Source organism: Schistosoma haematobium, chromosome 1 (assembly GCF_000699445.3).
Source record: "Schistosoma haematobium chromosome 1, whole genome shotgun sequence".
In the NCBI taxonomy this organism is placed as follows: Eukaryota; Metazoa; Platyhelminthes; class Trematoda; order Strigeidida; family Schistosomatidae; genus Schistosoma; species Schistosoma haematobium.
Genome location: NC_067196.1, coordinates 49534006 through 49554753, shown reverse-complemented (window position 1 = coordinate 49554753; position 20748 = coordinate 49534006). Strand labels below are relative to the sequence as shown.

Here is a 20748-nt window from a genome sequence, read left to right as displayed (position 1 = left end):
GGCATCAGCCACTCCTTGGACCAGTTTATCATATTATTTAAGTCTGTCTGAAGAGTAAATGCGTCTTTGTCTCCAGGATCTACTCGCCAAATTTTTACATCATCAGCGTATAATAACATTGGAGACTGTACTATACTTGTAAGATCATTAACGTACATCATAAAAAGTGAAGGACGTAGGACGGAACCTTGAGGTACCCCACTAGTACTGGTCTCCAGATGGAGCACTTGGAATTCATTCAAACTTTCTGTCTACGACCTACTAGGAAATCCTTAATCCATTTTAAAAGAGGTCCGGCAATACCAAGGTTTTCTAACTTCGATAGCAGTCTATTTGTTGGCACCTTGTCAAAAGCCTTACTGAAGTCTATGTAGACAACATCCACTGAGTTTCCGTTGTCTAGCGCATTAATCCAGAGCTCCCTAGCTATAAGGAGGTTCGTTGTACAGGATAGACCCTTTCTAAAACCATGTTGTGCCATGTTCAGCAAGTTATTGGTTTCCATAAATGCTGTTATGGTCCGTTTGATTATTCTTTCCAGTATTTTAATTACAACACTGGTGGGGCTTACGGGTCTGTAATTTGATGGAACTTGTCGTAGACCTGTTTTATGTATGGGAGTGACGATTGCGTCCTTCCAGTCCATAGGTAACATACCTTGGTCAAGTGACATTTTGAATATCACAGTCAGTGGGGCTGCGATATATTGGGCAATATGTCTCAAGATTTTAGGGTGTGGTTCATCTGGTCCTGTTGACTTCTCCATGTTTAGGGTGCTAAGAGACTTAAGCACATCGTTTTGGTCGAAGTCCACGGTGAGCAGCTGGTTTGTTGACTCTGTAATTGGGTCTGGTTCTTTCTCTAAAGGAGGTTCCTGAAAGAAAACTGCCCCAAAGTAGTCAGCCATAACCTCAGCTTTTTCCTGATTTTCCTCTATCATTTCAGATTCACTTCCTACTTTAATTAGGTTGGGAATCCAATGATGAATCCTTGTTCTGTAGTTTATGTACGAGAATATCCTCTTGGGCTGCTTGAGTGCAGATTCTGCCAGCTGCATTTCATATTTTCTTTGCGCTTCCCGAATTTTAGTTATACACTCGTTTCTTATCGATCTGTAGCGTTCCATCGTACCTGCTGTGCCAAGGCGGATGGCAACATCCCAGCATTTCTTCTTTTGTCTTAGTAAGCGTCGAATATCCCGCCCTATCCAGGGATGTCCGTGCTTCTTTTTCTGTGGGACAGTCCAGGGTATGTATGGTTGAGTTACCCGATTGTATAACTGCCTGAATAGAGTCCATGCCTCTTGTACTGACGCCTTTGAGTCAATTTCCCAGTTCTCAGCCGATGCTGCGGAGTTAATTGCCTGCATATCTGCCTTCCATATGTTAGGACGGGCCGGCGCAATTGTTTGAGAAGCAATTTCAGCCATGAATTTGAATAAGATGACTGCATGGTCACTTCTCCCAAGCGGTGGGAGAAAAGCCGTTTGACCAACGTCATCACCGTGTGTGAAGACTAAATCTAAAAGAGAGGAAGAGTTTCTTAAGTCGTATCTTGTGGGATCTCTAATGTGTTGGAATAATGCTAGTTCAATAGAGGTTTCTAACAGTTTGGAGTCGAACGACGATATAGATGACTCTACTTCTAAGTTAACCCAGTTTATATATGGTGCATTAAAGTCGCCTACTACAAGGCTTTTACCGTTGTTACACCAGGACTTAAGTTTACTGAGGAGAAAATCATCTGCTACACATTCTGGACTGCGATAAACTACAAGTACTTCAATATCTTGCCGTCGGCATTTCAACTTACATCTCACCAGTTCACATGTCCCTGAAACATGTGCTACTGTCTCAGCTAATCTTATGGTTAGGGTACTTTTCGTGTACAGAATAACCCCGCCTCCCCTTCGGTTTAATCTATCAGCCCTACTGGTTATGAAACCAGTCAATTGGATTTCACTATCTAATACTTCTGACGTTAACCAAGTTTCCGAGACAGCGATAACGTCCGGTTTTTCTTTATCCACCACTGACTTCAGCTCCGCCATTTTATTTAGTAGGCTGCGAGCATTTGTGTAGCACACTTTTAAGTCTGTGGAGAGCTTTCCCTTGCCACCCAGAGTGGCTTGGGGATCGTTTTGCTCCAAAATTTTACAATCTGAAAACCCTTAAGAACGAGGTTTCTTTCACCGTTTCGGCGACGCTCGTTTATTTCCGCTTCTGCAGCTCTTCTCTTAATACGATCAGCTAGGCTGAGGTCCTCACGGACATATATTCCGGATGCAATCAGTTTACGTGAATTACTTAGAACCAGGTTCCTTTCTTCCACCGTGTTGAATGTAACCTTTAGGAGGCGGTTTTTCTGAGGACTTTCGGAATCCGCCTTTTTCCTATTCTATAAAGCTTACAAATACTAACTCCTGAAACTGTATCTGGGAGTAGTTTACTTAATGATGTCTTAATATGATTGAGATCATGTTCAAATCTTGCCTTTGGTTCAGTATCTGAAGATTCTCTTATCTTATGAAAAATGACTGATCTCTCAGAGAGATCTGTCTTTTCACGCGGTGAGGATTTTTCTTCTGATAACATCCCTTCCAATGTCTTGCTGACCAGCTGCGTTTTGTCTACAGCCTTTTTCCTCTTATGTTTTTCCTTCTTACCGAAGTCCATTTGTCACCACTCAGAACAGCCACACCTGGACTATGTGGAACGGTGACAGTTTTATCCGGATCTTCTATTTCGACTAGAGGTGTATGGCTGCCGATGTCAATATCAAGCGACACTTCATTTCTCGTTAATGTCAACGGAGATTTCACGTTCCCGTCAACCGCAGTCAGGTGTTTAATGGGTCCTGTAGCAGCACTTACTACACTGACACATTCTTCATCGTCAGTGCTCCTGTTATCAGTGCTTCCGCCATCGTTTTTCTTGCAGGCCAATGCCAATAGGCCCATAGCCTCCTGTATTAGTACCTTTTTATCCGTACAGCAGAACATACAAAGCCAATGCGAGTTAGGCTTCGAGCATCTTTTGTAAGCCGTCGGACTTAGTCGTGTACACATTTTGTGATACCACTTTTTACAGTCGTCACACTGCATTCCCTCCTCAACGGAGAACAAACAATTTGGTTGCCCACATTTGTGAGTCTTACCAACCATTGTAATTCGATTTAAAAGGTTTAAAAACAAAAAATGATAACAATGTGAACACAAGTGTTAGTCAAGGACTAAAAACAGGTACTCAGGACAAAATGTAGCGAAAAATTTCAAACTTTAACCAAAGAACTCTTAGTTAAAGTAGACCAAGAATGCTTTTTAGTGCAATAAGTACCAAAAGCAAGTATAATCACAACAAGTACAAAATTCACTGCCCTTTTTGAAATCAGTCTTCAGTAATAAGGACAGTAGGTTGGTGAACCTGTGTTAATCCTGACAGATTGGTTTCCAGTGAAGGTCCGGCTTCTCCTTGAAAATATTCACTGATGGGGCTGATACCACTTGTTCGGGTAAGGCGTTTCGATGAGAAAAACAGGACCCCAATTTAAGTTTATTAGATCGCGGTTTATGAACCTTCTTGCTATGACCTCGGAGATTATTAGTGCTGGAGGGAGCAAAAATATAAGACATATTAACATCCAAATCATAATTAAAGATGCGGAATGCCAGTATAATGTCACCTTGCGCCCTACGATACGACAAGGGGAAAAGGTTTAGGCATTTTAAACGCTCATCGTAAGAGGGTTTACAAAGACCCTCCACTAATTTCGTTCCCACACCCTGGACACACTCAAGTGAGTTAGTATCCTTTACCAGATATGGGCTAGCTGCTTGGATACAGTACTCTAAATGTGGTCTTACGTAGGTGGGATATAAAATTCAAAACATTTCCTCGTCAAAAGATTTGAACGCTCGGCGAAGTGACCATAACGCACGAAAACCTTTGGCAGCGGTTGCGTTGCAATGCGTAGTTGTTTTTAAATCATGACTTAATGCTACTCCTAAGTCTTTATGCTCTTGAACGCATGGAAGAGGTTTACCCTCAATAGTGTAACGGTAACTATTACCGTGACCGATGTGCATTAGCACACACTTCCTAGAATTGGCTTCTAAGCCCCAACCTCGAGCCCATCTGACTAAATAGTCTAAGTCAGCTTGGAGATCCAGATGATCAGCCTCACTTTTTATTGTTCCCCAGATTTTTACGTCATCCGCAAACAATAATGTCGACGACCTGAGCAACAGCGGTAACTCATTGACGTAGAGAAGGAAGAGCAGAGGGCCTAAGATGTTGCCTTGGGGTACACCACTTTTGACCGGCTTACAATCGGATAGCGTCCCATTGACTCTTACTCTCTGTCTGCGGTAACATAAGAAGTTACCTATCCACTCCTGTACAGTGCCTATTATTCTGAAGCTCGTGAGCTTCTGCATAAGACCGAAGTGTGAAACCATGTCAAATGCTTTGCTAAAATCTATGAATATCACATTGGCAGACAGACCTTTATCTAAGGCTGATGTCCAATCCTCTCTCTCAATAAGTAAATTAGTCAAGCATGAACGCTTTTTACGAAATCCATGTTGCTCAGGAGCTAACAGATTGTGTGAATCTATGTGGCTTAGCAACAGAACCCGAATTATCTTTTCAAGTAACTTAACGACAATGCTAGGTAGACTGACAGGCTGGTAGTTAGATACGATCTGTCTTTTGCCATCCTTAAATATAGGACTGACTATAGTGTCTTTCCAATCTCTAGGGAGTTGAGCGAGTGAAAGGGACATGTTGAAGAGTGTAGTAAGCGGTTTTGAAATAATGTCCGCAAGAGATGACAGCAGTCGTGGATGTAACCCGTCAGGGCCCGGTATCTTACAAAGTTTGAGGTCAGTTATCAACGGAAGGACAGTTTCCTCAGTTACCTGTACAGATTCAATGGTTGATATCTCGGCATTTATGGTACTCACGCTTAAATGATGCGTGACCTGTCAACAAGAAAAAGTCCCAGAAGTGTTTCTTACGCTTTAACAGCTTCTGGGTTTCCTTATTCATCCATGGAGGGCAATGTGATAGCTAACGTACTGACCATGGGATAAACGGCGACGTTGTGGACTCGAATGTAGCCTTAAATTTATTCCATTAGTCTTCGATCGATCCATCCGCGTCGACCGACCAATCAGTCGAGATAGCACAGTTTCTGATTGCCGGAATATTAGCTCGCCAGATATCGGGACGGAGTGGAGCAGATACGAATTGTATACCATGTGTCTTGAACATAAAGTGGAGTACAACGTGATCACTATTCACTAGTGGGGGAAGGTGCTGAATATCAAAGACATCCTCACAGTGGCGGGCAGTGACGGACCATGTTTCAAGTCAATATGTGTCGGTTTTGTGATACATTGTACAAGTTCACACTGAGTAACGGTTGATAAAAGGTCGCTATCGAAACCAGCACCTGGAGCTATAGGCTCTATCCAGTTGATAAGCGGTGCGTTGAAGTCCCCAATGATGAGACAACATTCTGCCATACTCCGAGAACAGATGTGTCTTAAGATAAAGTCGTCAGCAAGACAACACGGACTACGGTATATTCCCCCTATAGTCACTAACCCATTTCTAGATTTAATCTTACAATATGCAACCTCACATGTGCCACTGATATGAGCCTCCGATATGGTTGATTGTATACGAAAGTGATCCCTAAGGTATAACATTATGCCTCCCCCTCGCAACTTAAAACTCCATCACTTCTAATACAGATTTAGCCTGCAATGATGAGAGAACATTCTATATCTACGGCGAACCAAGTTTCTGTAACAACAATTATATCGGGACTTAATTCGTCCACCATTAGACTTAGCTCGGACCTTTTATTTCTAAGACTACGGTCGTTCGTGTAGCACACACATAAGGTGTTTTCGTAATCATTCGTTCAACCCATACAGGCCTCGGAAGCATTGGCTTTCTAGACCTGACTACCCGGAAACCCTTAGTCGTAAGGTTAGTTTCGCCATTTAACTTGCGAGTTCTCAGCTCCTTAAGAGTGTTCTTCCACTTGATTCGATCATCAAGCGGCCAATCTGGTCGGATACGAATATTTGAATCACGAGTTTTTTGTGAGTTTTTCAATAATATATCTCTTCCTTCAAAATTCCTGAGAACCAGCTTCAAGATCCTTCTTGGTTAGGTCTCACCTTCAACCCATTTACCGAGTCGTATTACTTTCGTGATATGTACCCCTGGAACCTTTTGGGGTAATACATTTCTTACCACAGTTTCCACTAACTGCAGATCATGTGCATATCTCTCAGCAGGGTTGTTGTCTTTCTACTCCTCTAGATTCCAAATAATTAAACTAAGAAGGGGTTTAGTTTCTTTCGAAATCGTGTTCACAGCTTTCGATCGCGACGTTAGATTCTGTGTATTAACTACTGGCATCTCACAGTTAGTTTTTATTGTATCAGAGTCATGGGGGTCGAGCGAGTGACTCATAACAATGGTCGACGATGCTTTACTTTGGGACTTTGGTGGAGTGGTCTGAGTCCGCCAAGGACTTACCAAGTGCACGGTCATAAGTTTTAGCTGTCTTTCCTACTCTTCTGAGTTTCCGCGTCATCCACATTCCATCAGTCGTAGAATCTACATTAGAACTACTCGGGATAGTAATTCTTTTATCTGGATCACCGGTTGTTGCTGTAGAAACATGGCCACGAACATCTAATGAGGTGTCACTCATTGATTGTTCCAGGGTAGAAGGTTTAACTGCAGGTTGCACAGTTAGATGTCTGGCTTGCGCCGTGACAGCACTTACGACGCTAACGCAATCTTCGCCATCAGTACCAATATTACCAGTACATCTCTCATCAACCTTCCTATTGGCTAACTCCAGGAGGCTAAGTGCTTACTGGATGATCGATATTTCGCTCGAGCAACAAAAACCACAAAGCCAATGAGAGTTGGGCTTTGAGCACTCTTTATATGCAGTGGGGCTCAATCGGGTGCACATCTTATGGAACCACTTATTACACTCATCACATTGCATCCCTTCCTCCATGGGGGATAAGCAATATGGTCATGCACATTTATGAGCAGAGCTGGCCATCTTGAAAATCAACTACAATGGTGACACAAACAGGATATGTAAAAGAATTCTCAAACCTTAACTAAATAAATCAATTAAAAGTCGGCCAAGTATGCTTCAATGCAATAAATACACAAAAGCAAAATCGAAACACTCAATACAATATCACTTTAACTGGAGTAGATTCAATTAATGTGTAAACAGCAGTTCTGATGCGTAATTTACGACCAAAACAGTTGATTAACTCAACTCTTAAATTCTCTCCCTGTTTATAATGCAAATGTTTATTGATGGAGTTTATGAAGCTTTCATTCAGTCGGGTTTTGAGTTTGAAAACAGTATGACAGTGATCCTTTTATTTGACAACTAAACGATTTCAAACAAAGTGAATGTTTTGGTTAACCAAGTCGCATTCGTGTGTAGCTTTGTGAACTTCCACAAAAAGCGAAAAAAATTCAAAGACAACTTTCATCAAGTAGTAGAAGCTGCACTCAAACTCCATTTAATTAAAATAAAATTCCACATTACGTTTAGGGACTAAACTTCAAATTCCTTCATGGATGGTTATGTTGTGTAGTAGCTTTTAGGCTATTACGTACTCGTATGATAGGTCCTGAATTTTGGATAGACCTCAGTAACTCAGAAATTATGATGCCAATGAATAATTTCTATCTCTTCAATAGTCCTATTATCTTCATAGGGAATTGTGATCTTAAATGTAATTACCTTTCATATTCGTTTTCTTTTCATCCTATGATTATACGTCCCATAACTGTTTGTATGTACCTGCACACTTATTATTTTATCCAGGGTCTGCTTCCTTATTGCACTGTACACTATCTGGTTTGAGTTATATTAATGCTTGAAGTAAGTAATATTTTGAGTGGGCACGTCTGTGTTCTCTAATCCTCAGGCAGAAATCATTCTTGTACTAGACTTGGTTTATCCAGGTATTCACTGATGCGAACTGAGTTAATAAGTATGCACGAAGTATTCATATTTCAGGAACGTCATCACCCCATTATATTGGGTCCAGACATAATCCAATTTAATGTGTTTTTCCTGGTAGTCAAAATCCGGCATAAGGCATAAACTGTTGCGTGTGTCTTTATGAAGGTAAAGTTCATTCCCAGTTCATCTCTTACAGATTTGACGTTCCGATACACGTAGCGTTTTATTTGTTCAGTACGTCCGAGGTTATAACAAGATAAGAAGTTTGTGGGGTCAGTGAAATTTCCCTTGTCCTAGCCAAATAATCCGCTGTCGGGTCGCTGAACGTCGAACAGTTCACCGATGCTCGTCAAGTTCAAGGACAACCAGCGAGCATCAGTTAATTGCACGCCATAAACCGGTCCATACGATGGTGGTCACATTCTGTTCCTTACCAATATTTTTCTGTAGTAACGTCGTTTGTAATGTACCGTCATCGAGGTAGCTGTAGTACCTGGGCGGGACCAAAGGGCAATCCATGTTAGGGATTAACCATGTGGTGTGACTTCAACTCTAACTGTTTTCCCACACCATTCCCTTCTAACTGGAGTAGACCCATAATCATTCGACACAGACCATCTACGTAGGTGATCTACAAGTCTGACATACACATTAGGAGCTTCGTTGTAACATATTGTGCACATAGTTAAACAAATCGTCACTGTTACCACAACTTATACGGATAACTGTATGTGACTACAGTAACATCCACTTGTGCTGTATGTTGCAATGGTGTCTGTTCTATCACTCAACTGGTGGTTTGGAGCTTAGCTACTGAATGCATCCACCTTTTTCTGATTTTAGTTAACCACCTGCACACTAAAATAGGTCATAACTCCTTTCTACAGAGACTGAGGTTTCTTCCCATGATCCAGAGTAACCTCAGAGTAGCCTGAAATATAATTCGCCGGCAACGACATCTAACTCAGGTAAAATCAAACCCACAGAGATATTAGTATTGAATCTCATTAATCTCGAAAGTAATAGCACAATAAAATACAATCCTACCCATAAAGCTTCTAGCCAAACCAACCCTCATCTAATAATGTAGTTACTATGGGATCCTGTTGATAATGCACCTATACTGAGAAGAGCGAAGCCCTGTCAAAGGCTCAGGGAATTACACGGTTAGGTCGCACTCGGTGGATATGACAAAAAGTGGATCCCTAGAGCCTTCAGACGGGTCTTCTTTTAAAAATTAGTCTTGCTTTCACCGGAGGAAAGCTGACTCTAGTTGAAACACTTGCTGCTTTTTATCGAAAGATATATTTCGCCAATCCTCATATATAATAATCGAATTAAGTCGCGTTTGTGAATAACGGAACCAAATAAGTCAAAGACGAGAATAGATTTTTGAAAACATATATTTCGTACAGCCGTTGATCGGAATGGAGGCGAAACAAGATGATGCTCAATGAAGAAGGCGAGTGAGCGAACCCGATTTGATCAAGCGTTAATCGATGTTTATATTCAGATAAAAATAAGTTACAGACATGTGGTGAGTGAGATAGAAAATGTTCATACATACGCTTGCATGAAAAAGTCAAGGTTGATAAGTGAACAATTAAAAAGGTTGAAATGTGACTCAAAAACAATGAATAATAATAATAATATATATTTCTGCACGTGCAGGTACACGCCATTTTTACAGACATGATCTATAAATTACAACATTTGTTGGTGCACAACGTGCTTCCCAACTTATTAAGTTTATAGTTGTTATAAAGTAGACTCGCAGAGCGCTTGCTGTAAACTATGACCTTGAGGGGACACGTATGTCAAGTTTGTTCCAGACGTCAAAAGTTTCATAGCTGTGCCCTCAGAGCAAGATTCTGAAGAAGAAAAAAAGAAACGGAAAGGCAGCAAGGCACATTGTTATGAACGCCAAACGTTGCTCAACGTTAGATTAAATTCATATTATCTCTTGTCAGAGTGAAATGAAGTTAGAAGCTCCATATTAGAGAATGTAATAATAAAGAATAATTAGTTGTTTCGTTTAACAAGTTGGAGTAAGCTCACATAAAGGAAGGGAAAGCAAGGTTGGTACAAAGAAAGCGGTTTATTAGAAGGGAGTGTGCATATAGAGGATGAAGTGTTAAGAATACTAATTACTATATCTTTTATTGTCTAACTTTTTCTTTCTTTTCTTTTTCTGTCCATCCAATGTCAGCCACACAATCCTAGTATAAAAGTCCGAGTTAGCATGTTATAAGTTGTGTTAGTAGAATAGCTAATCTAGCATAAAATTGAAAACGTGAGTCTGAGTGGTGAGCGTAGGAAAACAATTTATATCACAGATTGATTAACTTGTTCTCAAACATAAAGCGCCTGATACAAACAAAATGTTCTGCCCTCACAAACATGGGTGGATTGAAGTCATCGCCCTCACCACCAATGCTTGTCGGTCAGTAACTCCACCCTCCCTCCTTTTGTGATGTTAGGCTCATTTAAGCTTATTTTTGGATATATGTCATACCTCACACAATCCTCTGTGTTTCAGAACCTGTTGGAAAACACTGTTTTTATAAGTACCACTTAACATGCTTATCAGGCAGTTACAAGTTATGGACTGTGGGTAAGGCATCGATGCAGTGCTTCTGTTGACTATAGTATAAAGTATAGTTTGCCAATCAGAGTATAAGCATTAAGAAGGGTATAATGTAGGATGGTTGTTTATTAAAGCAGGCGGGGAAGTAAAGGAGTACATGAGTTGTAGATAAGGTAACGAGCGAAGAAATAATATTAGTTGTTAGTCAAGATAGTGTACAGAAGAGTAAAAAGCTAATACAGGATGAACAGGAAGAAACTCGCATTAACTTGGTGTTGATGTTATTTTGTGTTGTCCTAACCAGTTGATTGGTAACAGGCTCCATAGATGCAAGACCACTGGTAGTAGGCAGTCGACTATGCGGTTCTCTTGACTTTTTAGGGTGGTAGTGAGTGTCCCTAAGCGACCGAGTTCAGCTGAACAGTATCGATAGGTCCAGTAAGTTACCTGTCTACTTCAAGTGAAGAAATGGTGGAAAAAGTAACTAATACAACTGCAAAGTAGGAAAAATAAGACAAGCCGAACTTGAAGTCCATTTTGGTCTAGAAATGGAGAGATCTTATGATGTCAGAGTGGGGCGCAGATGTGTCCGTACGTGCTAGGTCAGAGTAAGTGAGGGTCTGATCAAGCAGTTTGACAGACGCACATACTTGGATTCTTGCTGCCTATTTATTTGTCTATGAAATTATCCTCTGCACTTAATTGAGACTTTCACAGCATCACTCCAAACTATAACTGCACAAACACTTATACTACCGTTACATCTTACTGCGATAATGAGTTATCTTCTTATTTATTTTTCTTAATTTTATTTTTGCTACTTTATGGAGTACATACATAGTCGTTTGTTATTGCTCTGTGTTCACAAACACACATTAAACTACTTACGTAGTTCGCGTTTCTCTCGTTTCTGTTCCCTTATATTCTTCCTTTCCTTCTTTAAAGTCAATTCAATGTTCTTCCCATTTACACAGAACCTGATTTATTGTCATTATATTATCATTATTTTATTAACATTGCACTTTTCTTTGCTTTTTTCTCTCTTAGATATGGCAAATTTGCTAACATTACTGAAACATGTATATTATTACGTTTCTGAAGAAACTCGAAATGGTTTCTTCACAACACATGTACCCATAAGATGTTTGTGAATAATAATAATAATAATATTAATGAAGAGTCATGGCTTAAAGTTCAAGGCCCATAATCATGCGTTTTCGCTTAAGGGGTTCGCAACTATAAAAGTTACAAGACAGACGCTTAGACGATTGATACGAGTATGTTCATCACAGTACATATAACATCAGTGAGATTCAAACTTTTGGGATCTACTAGAGAGGTAATTACTGCTCACGGTGGCCTGCTTGAATACCTGGGCTACCTGTTTCTGCCATTTGATTATCTCAACAAGTTATCTGCTTTTCATTTCGTTTTAACCTCTCATTATACCCATTAATCGCATAGCCTATACAGGCGCGTCTATGAAAGGTCTATGGCCTTTCGCTGCACAAGTTACAAAAGAGTAAAACAAAAAACATCGCGGTGGTTGGCAATATGCGTTGAAGAGAATGAACAATAGTTGTATGTCGATTCCCGAGCTGCTAAATTCTAACTGCCGATCACTAATGAACAAGGTGGATTATCTTATGTATCTTAATCGTGGTGTCATCACAATTCAAGAATCTTGGTTAAATGATTTACAGAATGACTGCCTAGTATCATTACGTGATTTTAGAATTTATCGTTAGGATAGATCAAACAATAAAAAGAGATGTGACGGCGGTTTAGCTACGTTTGTAAACATAAACTGTGGTCGATCTACGTTTGCTTGTTTCAAGTTTTCAAATGACTTTATCGACTATCTAACTGTAAGATGTCGTCCAAAATATCTGAATAAGTACAAATATGTTTATGTTACCAATTTCCACGTGACTCCAGACTGCACATCATCTGTGGTATTTGTTTCCGCGGATTTATTCACTGAGTTCGCTGTTACTGGCCTTAGTGATTCACTTTCAGTTGTATGTGGCGATTCCAATCCATGTGACTGTAGCTTCCTTACGTCACTAGGTCACCAAAATGTAGTAGATTTTCCTACTCGTTTGGATGCTCATTTAGACTTCGTTTTCATAAATGATGTGGGTGTAAATGTGACTCGTAAACGTGCTTCATTGCCTAACTGGGATCACTGTATAATTCGTGTTCTACCTAAACTGTATGGAAAGCATAGGAAGAGTACACTCTTAAATCAAACCAAGAAAGTTAAATATAGGAATTACTCCGAAGAAAATATCCGTAATCTGAAAAACATGTTTCGTACGACTAACTGAGAATTATTTATAGATGATTCACTGGAAATCACTTCTGATGTTATCACTTGTTAACTTAAATTCTGTTTCGATATTTGTTGTCCCACTGAAACCATTTCTGTAAGTTTTGATCGACTTACATCTTCACAACTAAAACGACTACGGAGGGTGAAAGAATGTACAAGGAGAAAAACTCTAGTGACGTTTGTAAGCTAAATGGTCTGATAAACTCAGAGATTCGACGTCTCAACTTTATGTTTACTCAGAAACTCTTGTCTTGTAAAACCTCTCCAAGTATGTAGAAACTCTTTAAAGAACTTACAGGTGATAGACAGATTAGGAGTGATAACCAGCTGAATGTTTGTGATTTAAATAAGTCTTTTGCACTTCAGTCATCTGATGTAATGCCCCCTATATCCACAAGTTTAAAGAATAGCTGTTTTCTTAGTTTCACTGAGACTGATGTCCGAAGATGTCTCCAGTCACTTAATTCATCCCGATGTTTAGGACCTGATAGTGTCCCGAACATCCTTTTTAAAAAGTGTGTTGATAGATGAAGACTACGTTGATAGATTCCACTTGAAAATCGCAATAAGTAATTGTAGATGTTGAGTAACAATGGTCAGAATCAGTTGTAGTGTCAGATGTATTCATTATTTATCTTCCTTTAGGTCTTGAATTTTGATGTTCCTTCATTTCGAACCATCATCTCAATCCTATGACTCTCTTGATATCATTGATACTGCTATTATTTCAACTTTTCTCCTCGTCTTAATAATTTTACCTCGCTGCCCAGCTGTGGTTTGGCAACTTTTGGTGATTCTCATTTGTGCCATTCTACGATGGATATAACTAATTGTAAATATTTATTGTCCTAATTTATAGTATGGGAATTTTTCCGTACAACAGATTGATTGAACTTAACTTTAGCATGAGACATAAACGTCATCTAAACTCCACTTTGGGATCCCATAATGCTTGTGACATTAGAGACTCTTTGATAAACACAATTTCGAAGATCAATTATCTTGGTGTCACCTTTTCCTCTGATCTCTCTTGGTCTTGTCACGTTTTTTTGTTATCGAAGAAAGTTTTTCGTCTGACTTACTACATAAAGAGACTGCATGCTCCTGGGGTTACTCGTGATTTAATCTTACAATTCGTCAATTCTTGCATATTACCTATTATTCCTCACTGTTCTCCATCATTCTTTCCCGGACTTTTGAGAAAAGACTTTGCTGTATTGCGGAGAGTGCTGAAGGCAGTTAACAAAGTGTGTGGTGAATCTTTCAAGGTCATAACTAATATGGTTGTGGATAGACATCTAAAGTCATGCAAACTCCTGACAGGTTTTATCTTATCAGATACTAACCACCCCCTTCACCCATATCTTTCTCCTTGTACATCTTCTGGTAGAACGAGACGAAATTACATTAAAACCCATGCACGCAAGCAAAAGTATAAAAGTTCTATAATACCTTACCTAGCAAATATACTCTGTGACGAACAGGTTGTTAGATTTAACCTAGTCAATAACCTGCATTCTTAACATGTCTCTAGTTTGGAAAGTTGTACAGTTTTTTCAGATTTTTTTAGCCTTTTTTCCTTTTTTTGTCTTTGACTTTGTATTTTTTGCAAAAGAATCTTGTTGAAACTTTCCGTGCTGAGAATTCTATGTTGCACCAAAATATAATATTAATAATAATAAGTAATTGACTCATTAGAGATCAGAGACTCATTGGAAAAGATGACTAGCACAGGCCGTCGGTCTTCTGTCCTCAAAACGTAAATTTAAACCTAAATCTATGATGGGAAGCGACCAGCCAAAAACGTAAATAAAAATTTCGTCATAAATTCTTAAAAGTGGTAGTGGATGAATAAAAACGTGTTTGGGAACATTAATGATCCCTTAACAACCACTCAGTATGTCGTCTGCTTTATTATCCAATCTTAGAACACCATAGACAAAGGTTGATCATGCGATTCTGGGCATTCCATCTCCTAAAGAGTTGCCTTAACCACTTCGAATACCACCCTGTTAAAACTAACAGACAGAAACGCTAAGTTTTCAGCCAAAATGGGGCTCTTAAGAATATATGATGAATTACGGGACCACAGTTTGTAAGCTGTTTGTTTCACAACTTCAAAGGTCTTGCACAGGTAATGCTAGTTCGGAGAACTGGTTGGAACCTTGATGGTCGAACGATATTAAAGTAAGCGAAATTTATGCCCTACTTCACCACACGTGTGTTCTACCTACTTAACACGTTTAGAGCAACGGTATGTCGAAAGTCTAATACGAGAGTGCTTCTGGATACATATATTTCGGATATGTATTAAAGCAAACAGACGACGAGAGATGTGGATCGGAGAAGTAAGATAGGCCTGTTATATTTCATTAAGATGTGGTTCGAAGTTTGTGGTCATGGAAGATACAAGTAGGTGTATAGGCATATGCAAACTATAATACATACATGATCTATGTCATATATTTACAGACAGAATGACCGAAAAGTTTGGAAAAATTCATCCGTAAAAAAGGTTAAGAGAAATATTTTAGGCGTTTGAGAATCTTGATAGATACATAGGAAACCCAGCAGCTCATAGGATCCCAGAGCTATAAGGCCAATCAACGATCAACATGTTTATCTATATCTGTGACTAACGGGGATGAATTTACGAGAATCTCAAAGTATTTTATGCAAGCGCCAATAATGTAAAAAACCACAGAATTATGCGTTTTACATCATCTGTTCTTGTCAATGTTACTCAAACTTCAATAGGAGCCTACAGGTAAGGTAACGGTAACCAAAACATTTTACACTGACAAATTCCACAACTTACAGAAAGTGATATCGATTCATGAGGCATATTGTGAGCTGTTAGTCGACTAAGCAGGAACTTGAACAAGGTCTGGTGTTAATTTTAATACTATCAATGATTTTAATCTATCAAATATCTCCTCACAGTAAAACACTTCGTGTGAAGCAGCTGGCGACAATAAACCAAGCTAACTGAAAGAGCCAATTTTCATATCAAGTATCTACAAAGTTATTCATTTTGAAGAGTCATTTATCTTTTCAGACCTATTAGCCATGTGGCATTTTACTTCTAGTGATTTTCTCAATCGCCAGTTTCATTATTAACTAGTGTTTCATTCTTCAGTGTCCCTGGTGTTTCATAATAGGGGTACAACTATTTACGCCCGAGGCCTCTTGTTTAACATCCGAATATAAATCTCAGGGAACCGCTAATTTATGATTTCTCTCTAGTTGGGCATTTACCTGAGAATAATGTATTACGAAAGCGTTTGCCAGACATATTGATCGTTATGGTGTTGAGACTTGAGTAATTGCAAAAATAAAAGCTTTGATCACCTTCTAATTGGGTGACCATATTAAAACAAGTAAACAACAGATGTGTTTGTCTTCACCACTTAGTGACTTTGAAGTGGAATACGTGGTACCGCTGATGTTGTAATGTTGCTCGCCGATGTCTTAGTTTGTTTTCTCTCATTATTTGTAAGGACAATAAGCCTTTGGGTGCACTAAAATTTAATTTAATTACAGATTGGTGTTCCTGCTAATGACACAAAATCTTGTGCTGTTTCAGGGTTCACTTCATTACTCAAGTGCTCCTCATGTTCAGAGTTGAAGAAGTTCAAATTAGAAAAGCTTGAAACATCCTGTTTTCAGTGTTGTGAAGATGAAAATGTATCTGGAACTTCTAAGGTATATAGATTTCCTAGTTTATTTCCACAGAAATATGCTTTTGCAGAACTAGTAACTTGCTCGTGATCCTTAGAACGCTATCCTCAAGTGCTTGGTAAGTTTTTGTTGATAGGAAATAGGAATCGTTAGTATTTAGTAATGTTAAATTTCGCTGATTTCCCACCATGGAGTATGTGGTAGTTATTAGCTGGTCGAACTTTTCGATAGTCACAAGTCTCTATGTCTGAATTACTTTCGTTAGCATGTATATATTTTGTAAAAGTAAGCCCATACTGTACTGTGTCTATTCTAACCGGATATCACAAATTCATCAAAAATAGGTTATGGTGGTGAAGAGATTTCATACAGCGAGAAGAGTATTAAGGTTCTGATTATGTAGAAATATTGGGTTATCTGGTAGCCGTAACCGTCTTTGATACCGCATTTCGTAGAGGCAAACTACACAACATAAATATCTATGTGGTTTTCACGTCTTTGGGAAATGTTTTTTTGGTATGGACATTCTATCACACTTAAAATATGAGCATTTTGTGTATACAGCGTGTCTTAATCGCACAAATAGCCCAAAGGCTTGTCCCAAATCATAATTAGGTAGGATGTAGGGTTCTTCTACTATATTTCGTTTCTGAAGCTGTTTTGTTTGTCGATCTCGCATTATTTCTCCCCATTTGTAAATACTATTTTAACCTGGACAGATCTACGTGTTCAGCTCACTTTGGTCGTGAATCTTTTCATTGTGTAAGATGCGCTGTATTCTGCGTACCAAGTTTAGAACAATAAAAAATAGCGATACCGCAAAACTTGAACCTACCACTGCAGACGTTCTTTTCAGATTACCAAGTCAGTTTAGTAAAACTAAATGCTTATTGGCTTGTTTAGGGGAATCTAATCATCTTTGCAATCATAACCATTTAGTGTTCCTTTTAGCTATATCTAACTGTAAACTAAGTAGGGATAAATCATCCTAACATCTAAACCACCAGTAAATCTATCTTGTTTTTGGAAATTCATTTTTTAGCATTCATTGACAGCAAAGATCGGAAGAGTATGACTAATCTAAAAGTGGTATACGAAAGAGGTCATAGACCTACAATTCGCATGCTCAACGAGAAACGACAAGTGCAAGAAGAGATTCCTGTCGACACTTGGGATAGCGACACAATAATAGAGTTTGTTAATGAACGCATCACCAATCAATAAAGTTGTCAACAGCTTTTCATGCGCACTCGTGACTTGTATGATGATACATGAACTAAATCTCTTATAGGAGATGTTCTGTATTTGATGTTTAGTCCAGAGTGCTATTGATTAGTATGTGTTTGTTTATACTGTTTCTTCACTTTCTTTTAAACCCTTTCTGTTGTTTGTTCTCAAACTTGGTTCAGTAGATCATTTTTGTGTCATGCGCCTGTATAAAGTATTATTCCCAAAATTGCAGCGTATTTCGTAATCTGTTGTGTTTCCTAGACTTGTTCTAATAAACATAAATATCTGTATACTTCTTAATGATTTGGGATATATTAGTACTACTATATCCACTAAAACTCAGTAAAGTTATTATTGGGTTTATTGTTGTCTCGATTTCTAGTTACCCTTCACGCACTTGAAATTCGTAAGTTGCCACTGCTGTTTTCCAATATCGCACCATAAATGAGTATAGTAAGATTGTTGTTTGACTGACTAATTGTATGGTACGGGGTTGGTTTAGCTAACGTAACTGGTCATCGAACAACGAGTTCACAGCTCTTGTTCTTATCATCCTCGAACTAATTTGGCTGATGTGGTAGAATATAATGATTAGAAGTATTCGAATTGAAGTGCTAACTAGGAATTCCAGAAGTAGCGTAATTCAAGCCAGATGGAACTAGATCAGAACGAACGAACGTATTGTATTTGGAATTCTTAATAAGCGGGGAATCAAGTACAAAAGAGTCATTAGTTCGTAAAAATACCACATAGAACCTAAATGAATGAATATCCCAACCAATATATTTCTAATGAGTGGTCATGATATGCAAGCCCGACCATCATTTCAAGGCATCAGGCACTACCGGGTACCATTTCTATGTCCCTGGTATATTTCTTTTATTGGAAGTTCACTTTTTGGTCAGTATTTTACTAATAATTAAGAGATCGCCGTAGAATAACAGTGTGATGGATAGCAGGGATAATACTAACAACAATTATGATCTGGGGTAGGTGTAATTCGGATTTTGGTGCATGAGCACACTACATAATTCTTAAAACACAAACGATATGCGATAAGTTAAACATTTAATCAAGAGTATCCATCTTTTAGACCCTTTAACTGAAGCCAGGGAATATGTTGGTGGAAGTAATGTTCTGAGTGTGTCTATTTATTAAGTGCGATTAAATATATGAGTCTAGTCATGAACTGTAAATATATGCAGAATTAATTAAAGAGGCTGCAAAAACATATGAATAGTTTTCACATTAAGGGTAAACCATTGTACCTTATAAGAAAACTAGCAACATGTAACTAAATCTGTGAATAAAATAATTATTGTGTATGCTATAACTAATCGTGCCCCCAAATGCCCTGGTACGGCCGAGAGTGGGGAGAGTCCGCTCTCCCTCTCGAAATGCTCTCACACGGCCACGCGTATATAGCCTCTGCCAGGGAAGTTCTACTCACTGCCTTTTCGTGGCGGGGGTGTTGTTTACGAAAATGAGAGGACGAAAAGCGAATGTCCGGCGCTTTAACCTGATTCCAAACTAATGTTGCACATGGGCTCCAGTATCCTGAAGGAACAAATGGCGTACAAACCAATTTTTGGTCACCGGCTACCATGGGACTGCATCTCCTTACGATGCTCCACTGCCTTGTGGATCAGACCTCCAGGTCGAAGGCTCGGGGTGTGGCCCTCTGAGAAAACCACCTGCTTCGGTTTGGGCACCGAGGCAGTATCACAGCCCTCACACATCGAGTGAGATTTGTGTGGCGCATATGTATTTGTTGCCTCCTTGTACCAATATCTATGTGTTATAATAAATAATAACTAATCGTATTTCTAGTTTTAAACACTCATTTCAATGAGGTCGTAGAAACATATTTACTTTCCTGATATGTAATAGAAGGGAAATATAAAAGCCGATAACTCCGGGTATTCAGTCTAATTATTTTCCAAGTCATCCGGAAATCTGTGTAACCGTTTATGCTAGAATTCCTGACTTCAAAACTTTTACCAATAACAATAATGCTACTTAGTAACATTAGTAGTCTCAAACATTTTACATCAATAAGTCAACTTTAGTGGTCATATTGGTTTGTAAAGGACACATCATCAGGGTAATATTTGAAAGCCGATTAAAACTGTATTCATATATTCTTGTTAAAATTCGATTTATAGGAAAAGCCTTAAAATTCTTGAGATTCAGTTGCCACTGATAACTATGAAATTACGTTATCTTAGATATCTCTCATTGATCTATCCAAAACCAAGCTTGAAATTTTTATGTAAGATTTACAAGACTTAAATTTAATCTTGGAATAATGTCAATGTACTCTTTAGGAATTTGTCAAATCCACTTATTTATCTATTGAATACTCTATTACAGCATTGGTATACGGGAGATTATAGTATATTTTCAATGTTTAGATTTTGTGTAACTGTTCAAGTTAAGACGCTGAAAAGTATTGATCAACTGCTATATATATAGTGTATTAACAATTTTTCGAATGTTATTTAAAGTGGCTGCGGAATGTGCGACCTTCAAAAAATAGTTCTTTGTTTTTTCTATTTTGCTTTGTTTTAAATGAGATCTGTATTTTTGTGCTTAATTTGGTTGTTATTTTATTTGCAGTCATATTTATAAATATTTTTTATTGAGTATAGTGTTTATCTTTTGGGAAAACGAACTATCCTAAGAATGTCACTTTTCATTTACATCGTTCGAAGAGATCTAATCTAATTCCATCTCTTTATAATAAATTTGTCCACTAAGTTTACTTGGTGAATTTCTTTCTTAAATAGTGAGTGAAATATTTGTTTAAACTAATGAATATTTATTTCGTTTTGAGTAAATTTATAATCTGATGAAATATACAATTACCAGCCTAAAAATTATC

At 38.5% G+C, this 20748-nt stretch overlaps 1 protein-coding gene across 4 annotated transcripts; it reads left to right on the top strand.

Annotated features, from left to right (window-relative positions):
• Window positions 1-16374: 16374 nt before the first annotated feature.
• Window positions 16375-18164, top strand: MS3_00010155 (uncharacterized protein). 4 transcript variants are annotated; one of them, XM_051218510.1, is made up of 5 exons: window positions 16375-16448; window positions 16497-16658; window positions 16689-16752; window positions 16788-16919; window positions 17677-18164. In XM_051218510.1, exons 1-3 carry the CDS (start codon window positions 16407-16409, stop codon window positions 16722-16724), a joined length of 240 nt encoding a protein of 79 aa, XP_051074355.1. In that variant the 5' UTR covers window positions 16375-16406; the 3' UTR covers window positions 16725-16752; window positions 16788-16919; window positions 17677-18164. The 4 variants fall into 4 exon arrangements, with proteins under 4 accessions (XP_051074355.1, XP_051074356.1, XP_051074358.1 ...); XM_051218509.1 differs by lacking the exon at window positions 16788-16919 and having other exon boundaries at window positions 17677-18154; XM_051218508.1 differs by lacking the exons at window positions 16689-16752; window positions 16788-16919 and having other exon boundaries at window positions 17677-18154.
• Window positions 18165-20748: the final 2584 nt, after the last annotated feature.